The 9524-nt window shown below is 51.5% G+C and overlaps 1 protein-coding gene across 1 annotated transcript; it reads left to right on the top strand.

Moving 5' to 3' along the window:
- The first annotated feature begins 64 nt into the window (after positions 1-64).
- On the top strand, positions 65-4863 carry ZNF408 (zinc finger protein 408). The gene is made up of 5 exons (XM_011000651.3): positions 65-393; positions 688-962; positions 1687-1748; positions 1972-2228; positions 3286-4863. Exons 1-5 carry the CDS (start codon positions 345-347, stop codon positions 4812-4814), a joined length of 2172 nt encoding a protein of 723 aa, XP_010998953.2. The 5' UTR covers positions 65-344; the 3' UTR covers positions 4815-4863.
- The last annotated feature ends 4661 nt before the right edge of the window (positions 4864-9524 follow it).

Genomic DNA, 9524 nt, shown 5'->3' with positions numbered 1-9524 from the left:
CCCCACCCACTTCCTGTACGTGCCCGCCTACGTGCCCTCCTGGAGGAGGCACAGTATAACCGTCCGACTTGTCCCCCCACCAAAAAAAAGAGAGGCCACTGTAACAATTAGTTCCGCTTTCCCGGATACTCGAATCCATGGTGGACCTCCGGAATCCTAATCTCGTATTGTTCTCAGACAGAGATTTGCCTAACCAGTACTTCCTAACTCCCGGTCCTGTGCACCAATGAGGTGTGACTCTTACGATTCTTTCCCGAGTGGAAATTTGGACGTCAATTACTGTTTCCGGGGGGAGCTAAGGCGGCAACGCTTACTTCCGGCAGAGGAAGGCTGTCTGACCCGGGATGGAAGAGGCGGAGGAGCTGCTCTTGGAGAGGGAGAGACTGCAGTTCAGTGAGTGACCTGTGATGTCTCCGATTCTCGGCCCTGGCCTAATACACCTAAAGTTCTCTGGCCCACTCTTCCCTCCCCCGACCCTTTTCCCCCTGAGCCCGGCATCCTTCTCCGGTGCCCTCAGCGTCTCTGGGGGCTTTTAAAGTGTCCTTGAACCTTTCCGGGGCCCCCTTAGAACCCTTACAGATACCTCAGACTCCTGAGGCTTGGCTGAACCTGGGGTTTTCTCCCTCACCTTTCCCCACCCCACGACCTGTTGGGCCGTCTCCTCAGTGTCTTCCTCTCTACCTGCAGCCCCCGATCCGCTCCTCGGCCGGGACTCAGGATGGAGCCCTTCCGGAGAAGGTTGTGCACAGGGACTCAAAGACTTACTTCCTGGGACGACCCGAGCCATCCTCAGTCTAAAGAGCCTCCCCCGGGGCTTGGCCCTTGGCCCCTCACTCGCCGTGGAGCGGTGCTTTGGGATCTGGTGTGTCGGGGAATCCTTGCAGCCGGGACTGCTCTGGGGGCCACTGGAAGAAGAGTCTGCCTCGGGGCAGAAGGGCGATGGAGTGAAAACGAAACAGGAGGTATTGAGGGAGAGGATGTCTCCTCTCCGTAACTGAAAATTTGGAAGAGGTTCAGACATTTCTGGACAGCGCTCCAGTTTGTTAGAAGATGCAGGGTATTCCCAGAGATAGGAGATAGTTTTGCCTTTTCTCTCCAGTACGGTCTCTTTTCCTCACTTGCAGTAGTTAAGGAGGTGCAAAAAGTTGTTAAAAACTGGATTAGTAGAGTATCAGCTGTAGAAAGTCAAGAGCAAAGGTTGTGGGAATTAAAAAGCCATGGGATCAAACCCCACTTCTGTCACAAAGCTAGTTAGATGGTATGCCTCACTTAACAAATATATAAAATAAAGGAATGGCTGTTTCCTTTATTTTAATCCTCCAGGATTATTTGGAGCAAAAAATGAAACAGCACAGGTAAAGGATTTCATTGCATAAGTCCTCAAAAGAATTTCAAAGTTCATGTACGTCTTACTACTTTTTCTGTTTGGTATTCACTGGAAGGCAGTAATATGTTCAGTTTAGTAATTCTCCACACCTTGGGAGGGAAGTGGAGGGACAGTTTTTTCGGCCTTTACTGAATGAAAACTCAGAACAGTCCTGTAGAGGCAGATCCAGAAACCATTAACCTTCCAGAGTCTTCATCTTAGATCTGTCTCAGGAGAAGTTACATCAGGTTTTTTGTTTGTTTGTTTCACCTTGGGCCCCTCAAACACATGGGAGAAGGACTTTTATTGGTTTATTTCAGGACGTGTCACTAGGCCTGTGGGGAGACGTGTGTGCTTGTGAGCAGAGTTCAGGCTGGACCAGGTAAGTTACAGGAGAGTGTGTAGTGAAGATGCTCCTTTGAGGCTTTCTGTTATGACATGGGATGGAACCAGAAGCTGACTATAATTCCTCACCCACGGATCTTCTGCATTGAGTGTTCCTAAGGCATGGGGTCCTAAAGAACCCAGACTGCCCAGGAGCTGGGGTTTTCAGGGAGGACCACTTGAAGAGGGTCTCCTGAGCCAGCTCTTGCTCTGCTTTGCAGTTTGGTGCAGAGAGCCAAGCTGGAGGGTGAGGGGAACGTGGCCCCGGTGCGGATCAGCGAGAAGCTCCACCTGCAGGTGTACCGAGTTGTGCTGCCAGGTTTTGAGCTGCTGCTGTGGCCCCAGCCTCCCTCTGAGGGCCCAAGCCTCACCCAGCCCAGGCTAGAGGAAGAGGCAGCCATGGCTGTGACAGAAGTGGAGTGTTCTGTACAACAGGAAGTGGACTTCCCTGGGGAGGATGCAGCAGAATCTCGCACAGGTGTGTGTCAAATAAATGCCGGCTTCCCAAATTATCACCAAAATAACCTGTTGATAAGAGAAAGCAGAGCTTGTGGCTCAAGAAGATAAGGGAGAACAGTAGCTTTTCTGAGGGAAAGGGCAAAGCCTGGATATTTAGTGACATTTTGAAGTCTGGTATAGGGTAGATTTTTCAGTGTGGGATGGTGGCAGGGCTTGATTAGGATTGGGTAAGGATCATGACATAATAGTTTAGGATTCGTGAACCCAGCAAGATCCAAATTTTCAAGTAAGATGTTTACAGAATTTGGGGGTGTAAACTGTTATTTGATGCTTTTTATTGAAGAGTGATGGGTCTTTTCCTTAGAGTGAACCATGTAGTTGACTTTTGAACAAACAGGGGTTAGGGGCACTGACCCTTCCAGCAGTCAGAATAATCCAAGTGTAACTTACAGTCGGCCCTCCACATCCATGGTTCCACATCCGTGATTCTGCATCTATGGATTCAGCGGACCATGATTGTGTAGGGCTGTGGTAATTACTGTTGAAAAATATCTGTAAGTGGACCTGTAGAGTTCAAACGTGTGTTGTTCAAGGGTCAACTGTATAGGTGTATACGATTTTTTATCTTCCTGAGTTAAGTTTCCTGGAATAGTAAGGTCATGTTGATGAAGACAGCAGGCTGTGTATAAGGTTTCCAATTTCTTGTGTTCTGTCTGGGCTGGGGGTGGGGGTTCCTTTATTTTCAGATGAGCTGAAGTGAGGAGGTAGTGGTCCTAACTCATCCTAAGTGCGTGTCTCCAGAGGGAGAACAAGGGCACTCTGGGAATGTCTCACTCGAGGGATTATCCAGACATCTAGAGAGCTCTGGTTCCCAGGAGAGCCTCCCAGAAGGCACCTGAGACTGGACAGGAAGATAAACGGAGTGTGTGGCTCAAGTTCTAGGGAAGAGATTGCTGTCATTGCTCCCACTGCAGCTCAGGGGCTGAAGAGGAGAAGACACATGTTCCCATAATTTCCTGGTGAGACCACTGTGGCCACCTGCTACATTCTCTATGTGCCCCACTCTTGCTTTACAGATCCTGGTCACCAGTCACCCCTAAGCATTCAGACAGACAGTATGGTGAGCCCTGAACTTAAGCCCCAAAACCAGGACCAGGTTTCCAAGGAGAGGCAGCCACTTGGCCCATCATCTCAGGATGGCAGCGTGGACGAGGAGGACCCACCCCAGACACAGATGTGTCTGGAAGTTCAGAGCAGCTCTGCTCCCCGGCAGGGCCCTGAGAGCAGTGAGGCCTGTTCCTCATCTTCCGCCACGGACCCACAGCTGCACGCTTGCCTGGTCAAGAAGTTATGTAGCTCCAGTGATCAGCGCCCCCCCAGAGCGAAGACCTCAGGGCCCGGCGCTCAGCAGACTGGAGAGCAGCAGCACCCTGGCCTCCCAGCACGTTTGCGGAGCCCTCCTGGTCCAGCAGGAAGCTCCTCAAAACAGGGGCGACGGTACCGCTGTGGGGAGTGTGGCAAGGCCTTTCTGCAGCTGTGCCATCTGAAGAAGCATGCGTTCGTGCACACGGGCCACAAGCCCTTCCTTTGCACTGAGTGTGGCAAGAGCTACAGCTCAGAGGAGAGCTTCAAAGCCCACACTCTGGGCCACCGTGGGGTGCGGCCCTTCCCCTGCCCACAGTGTGACAAGGCCTATGGCACCCGGCGAGACCTCAAAGAGCACCAGGTGGTACATTCCGGTGCCCGGCCCTTTGCTTGTGACCAGTGTGGCAAAGCCTTTGCCCGCCGGCCCTCCCTGCGGCTGCATCGCAAGACCCACCAGGTGCCGGCGGCCCCGGCCCCATGCCCGTGCCCAGTGTGTGGGCGGCCCCTGGCCAACCAGGGCTCCCTACGGAACCACATGCGGCTCCACACAGGGGAGAAGCCCTTCCTGTGCCCACACTGCGGCCGGGCGTTCCGCCAGCGGGGCAATCTGCGTGGGCACTTGCGGCTGCACACTGGGGAGCGCCCTTACCGCTGCCCGCACTGTGCCGATGCCTTCCCCCAGCTGCCTGAACTGCGGCGCCACCTCATCTCCCACACCGGGGAGGCCCACCTGTGCCCCGTGTGCGGGAAGGCCCTCCGAGACCCGCACACGCTGCGGGCTCACGAGCGCCTGCATTCAGGGGAGAGGCCTTTCCCGTGCCCCCAGTGTGGCCGTGCTTACACGCTGGCTACCAAGCTGAGGCGCCACCTCAAGTCCCACCTGGCCGACAAGCCCTTCCGCTGCCCCACCTGTGGCATGGGCTACACCCTCCCCCAAAGCCTCAAGCGGCACCAGCTCAGTCACCAGCCCGGGGCACCCTCCAGCCCGCCCTGTGTGCCACCTGCTGCTTCTGAGCCCACTGTGGTGCTCCTGCAGACTGAACCAGAGCTGCTGGACACTCGCAGTGGACAGGATGGCTCCCCAGCCCAGGACGTCTTCGAGGTCACCATTGCCGAGAGCCAGGATAAGTGCTTTGTGGTGCCCGAAGAGCCAGGCCCCAGCGCTGGCCTGGTGCTCATCCATAAGGACATGGGCTTTGGCACCTGGGCAGGAGTAGTGGAGGTGGAGACGGGCACCTGACACCCTCGCCACTCCCAGCTGAGCTCTACATAAAGACTAGTGTTTCCGAGGTTTGGGTGTCTGGATCTTTCTCTTCGGGTTCCCTAATTGAGGCCAGTCTACAAGAAGCAGGTCAAGGACTTCCCTTTCCTGCTTGAGGACGACCACACTGTTTCTCAAGGCCCTAATAAGATAAACCTCTTCTAGATGTAAGATCTTCGTATTATCGACTTCCGGTGGAGCTTGTTCTGCCTCCCTCTCTGGGAGCTCCTTAAGGTGCTTGTTCTTTCAGCACAGCAGAGCTGACCCCGCCCAGCAAGGTAGTCGGGTTGCAGGTAGCACTGCTGCCCTGCCGGGTGCTCAGAGCTGGAATAGTCACTGTCATCGAGCTCCCTAAGGGACAGGAACTTCTATTCGGAACCAACGGAATGACTTTTAAGGGTTAAAAGGCGAGAGAGGCTCAATTCACAGCTCACAAGTCTCTGTAAGCCAGGCAGTAGGTTATTTTGGCAGCTTTTCTCACCACCTCAGGGCTGTGAAGTTGGTTTTCATTCTGTGCTGAAGGACACCACACTCTTCGGAGGTATCTGGGGCCAGGTCTGCGCCCTTAGGTGCGTGTACCTGGCCAAAGGCAGCCCTGTTGAGGGAAGGAGCGAGGAAGAAGCGCCTGCCCGTGGTGCTGGGGACCCACGAGGGCAGAAGGTGCTGGATGGGAGTTGGAAGAGGCGCACTGCCCGGTGCTGTGGACGAGTTTGATGGGATGGCCTGTCTTGGTCAGGGGCATCGGGGAAGGTGTCCCCCAGGAATAATAATAAACAGCCTTTATTATGGGCCAGTCCTTTGTGTGAGTTTATTTATAGAATCCTCTTAGCAATCCTGTGAGGTAGGTGTGAGGAAACTGGAGAGCAAAGAGCTTTAAGTGTCCTGCCTGAGGTGACAAAGCTACTAGGTAGCAGAGCTGCGGTTCAAGCCCACGTAGCCAAGCACTGGAGTAAGGCTCTCCACCTCTGTGCCCTGCTGTCCCGTGTTTCAGCTGCGACCTGAGGGATGAGTAGGTGCAGGGGAAGGTGGGGGCGTGGAGAGCTGTTTATGGAAAAGCCCTGGGGTCACAGCAGGAGCGGGGTGGGGTGGGGTGTGTGAGCCACTAAGACCAGCGTGGCTGGAGCAGACATTGAGGGGAGAAGGGCAAAGCCAGGCCACATGGTTCTTGCTTCAGGACTTTGGGCTTCATTCTCAGGACACTGAGAGGCTCTTTGAAGGGAGCAAGGGAGTGACATGATGAGATTTATGTTTGAAGAGACCACTGGAGAGTGGACTGGCAGGCACGGTCCAGCTGTGGGGAAATCAATTAGGTGGCTGGAAATGGGGTGGTGGCAGTGGAAGTCCATCCAGCAAATACTGAGCACCTCCTGTGGGCTAGTTGTGAGGGGTACAGCAGTAATAATAGTCTCTCTGGTTACATTCCGGTGTGAAGAGAATAAACAAATACACATTAGATGATAAATACAGTGAAAAAAAAGTAATACAGAGGAGAGGTTAAAATGGGAGTGTGATTTTAGAGGGTGGTCAGGGAAGGCCTCTCACAACGTGATGGGAGCAAAGACCCAAACTACAGAGAAGAGTGAGCCCGGCTGAGTCTGCATAAGGAGCTGGATCTCAGGCAGAGGCAACAGTACCGGCAAAGCCCAGTGAGTTCAAGTGAGAGCAAGGAGCAGGGTGGCCAAGGCGGAGCGGGCAAGGATGTGAGGGTGGCAGGGCTGTACACTCTGGGAAGGGCTTTGGGTGGGAACCTCTGGGAGGTAGAAGTGACCGAATTCAAAGACAGAGAGAGAGAAAGATCTGACTCCTGCTTTCTGATGTAGCAAGTTCAGTAGCCCTGGGGTGGGAGCGGCGCAGCTGTGATTTTGGTTGAGGATGCGTTGAGTTGAGTGCCTGCGGCAGAGAAATGGGCACAATCTGGGGAGAGGGGAGGAAGGCTCCTCCAGAGAGGCTAAATCAGCATCCAAGGAGATAGAAAAACCTGCAGCTGCAGAAGCTGATGGAAGAGCATCTCAGCAAGGAAGAAGTGGGCAACCATGTCCGTTGCTGCTGGAGGGTTGAGATTTGTGGACGTCGTGGCGAGCTGAGTGAGAGCAGTTGGAAGCCAGGTTGAATTGCTCTGAGGAGGTAGAGGTGAGAAAGCCTGGGAACGTACCTTCTTGTTCCATCGTCCTTCTATCCTGCAAATTGGGCATGTGTTCCCAGTTTCACAGATGAGGAGACTATTCGGAGCAGGTTAGTAACTGCCGACCACACAGTCAGTGAACAGCAGAACCAGAATTGCAACATGGCGGGGCCTGGGGCTTCCCAGCACTCGACCACCATGTCATAAGCAGCCCCATGTCTCCTGCCTTCCCACTGACTTTAACCCATCTGCCCACCCCGTCTGAATAACTTGTTGGCAAAGTGTTATTCTAAAATTGTCCCAGGAGAGCGAGGACAGCAGGAGGTGGTGACGATCTGCAGAGAGAAAGGCCACACCATCCAGAGCCTGAAAAACAGCTGCTAACATTAGTTTTGAGTCAGCCAACCCACTGGAGCGCACACAAGGCTTTCTTTTCCAGCTCCAGGTTCAGGCAAGTCATCCCAACTCAGGTGACTGCTCAGCGGTGTCTGCCCGGCATCGTTAGCTAACCTGGGGACACACCATCCCTTGAGATCGAATGGTAGAGGGAAGTGCGGATGCTTTGTGTTGCTGAGGAAGCCTGTCGACACCCCATATCCATCCTCAGGCCAAAACCTGGGATGTTTACCACCCGCCTTGCCACATCCCCACACAGATGGAGAACTTTTCTCCCCACTAAGAATGTCCCTGGTGATGCAGAGCAGGGTCAGATCAACACCAACAAATTCAAAGGCACTTGGTTTGGAAGCCTCTGCTCTGCCAATGCTCATGGCTGAAGTGGGAACGGGCATCGGAGAGCATCGTCCAACTTCCTCATGTTACAGATAAGAAAATGGAGGCCAAGAGAGGAGTTACTTGCCGAGGCATGAGACCATGAGTAGCAGAACCAGGACAGGGCCCAGGTCTTCTGACTCCTAATTTAGTGCTCTTCTAATTAAGGAAAAATGACAGTTCTTGGAAAGACTGGAATATTTTTTTCATTGAGAATATATTTTTCCCTGATACCAAAATAATTCTTATTTCATTATAACGTTGAAAATCCCTTTATTCCGTACTTCTCCTTTCCTCTGTCCCCTGATAAAGTCACTTTGAGCAGTTTGTTGTACACAGAACTGAACTTGAATGCTGCTTCTTACTAGGGGACGAAGCTGCTGTGAAAACGTTGCTGGACTCCTTTTCACAGGTGCAAGTTTAACCACACTGTGTCTATCACTGGTCAGCCAAACATCAGAAAGCGCAGGAGATGAAGAATCTTTTATCCTGATTTTCAGTTTTAATAGTGTGAGAAAATCTTTCAATAGAATAGAATTAGATTCATGTTTAGGGACATTTAAACAATGTAAAGCATCATGGACTATAAAGTTCCACGTCTAAACAGGTTCAGGTACGGATCATGGCTCTGCCCTTAACTAGCTGCATTAACTCAGGCAAGTTACTTAACATCTCTGAGCCTCAGTTTTCTCATCCATAAAATGGGGATAGCTATAGTACCTACCTCGTCAGAACTACATACCTGGCACATGGTGAGCAGTTAATAAATTGTAGCTGGTTGTTAATAGTATCACAATCAGCCCTCTTGGAAGACAAGCAAGATTGAGGTGCTTACATGTTGCCTAGAGGTAGTGCTTGTTTGGGCAGGTCAACATCACCCACACAACGGTTTTGTACTTTGGGTGCACGTCCTCTGGATAGACAGTAGTACCCCCTAGACCACAGTTTCAGTTTCCATGGTTTCAGTTACCCACCGGCAACTGCTGTCCAGAAATATTAAATGGAAATTTCTAGAGCTAAATAATGCATAAATCCTAAATTGTGTGCCCATCCTGAACAGCATGATGAAATCTTTTGCCATCCTGCCCAGTGCGTGAATCATCCCTCTGTCCAGCATATGCACGCTGTCTAGGCTACCTGGCCATTAGTATAAGAAAAAACATAGTATATATAAGGTTCAGTACTGTCAGTGGTTTCAAACATCCACTAGGAGTCTTGGAATGTATCCCCCACAGATAAGTACATGGGTCCTTCACAGGACATTGAGGCTGTACTCTACCAGAATGTCAAGATGGGGTTGTGTGAGGAGAGCCATGGCCTGAGAGGCAGGAGTTGGGACCCATCCTAACTTTATCACCAACTCTTTGAACGACCTTGACCAGTTAGCTTCCCAACTCAGAGGTTCAATTGCCTTTAGTGACTTGGGCAAATTGGACCAGATCAGTGGATCCCAATCTCGGTTCCACTATGGAGTCCTTTTGCTACCTTTTCCCCTTCTATGGATCCTGTATTTTAAAAGATTTTTATTAAATAGAAATTGACTTACTCATTTTTTTTTTAAATGGAGGTCCTGGGGATTGGACCCAGGACCTCCTGCATGCTGAGTATGCACTCCACCACTGAGATACACCCAGCCCCTGACTGACTCATGTTTTTAAATCAGAATAGAAAACTGCTGATCAGATTAAGGAAAAAATTAAGTAATTAACCACCTAACGAAACACAATTTTAACCAAAAGGGACAAAAATTATTTTTGCCTTAAGGTAAATTTACAGTTTTTGAAGATTTTTTTTAA

The sequence above is a fragment of the Camelus dromedarius genome, chromosome 12 (genome assembly GCF_036321535.1).
Source record: "Camelus dromedarius isolate mCamDro1 chromosome 12, mCamDro1.pat, whole genome shotgun sequence".
Lineage (NCBI taxonomy): Eukaryota > Metazoa > Chordata > Mammalia > Artiodactyla > Camelidae > Camelus > Camelus dromedarius.
The sequence above is the reverse complement of the archived record's forward strand: the minus strand, read 5'-3'. Positions and strand labels throughout refer to the sequence as shown.

What these genes read in the sequence shown, in the direction of transcription:
- ZNF408 (XM_011000651.3), top strand. Translation starts at nt 345, where the DNA reads ATGGAAGAGGCGGAGGAGCTGCTCTTGGAGAGGGAGAGACTGCAGTTC. An exon ending in CAGAGTTCAGGCTGGACCAG is followed by an intron (nt 1,749 to 1,971) that starts GTAAGTTACAGG and finishes TCTGCTTTGCAG; the next exon opens with TTTGGTGCAGAGAGCCAAGC. An exon ending in TGCAGCAGAATCTCGCACAG is followed by an intron (nt 2,229 to 3,285) that starts GTGTGTGTCAAA and finishes CTTGCTTTACAG; the next exon opens with ATCCTGGTCACCAGTCACCC.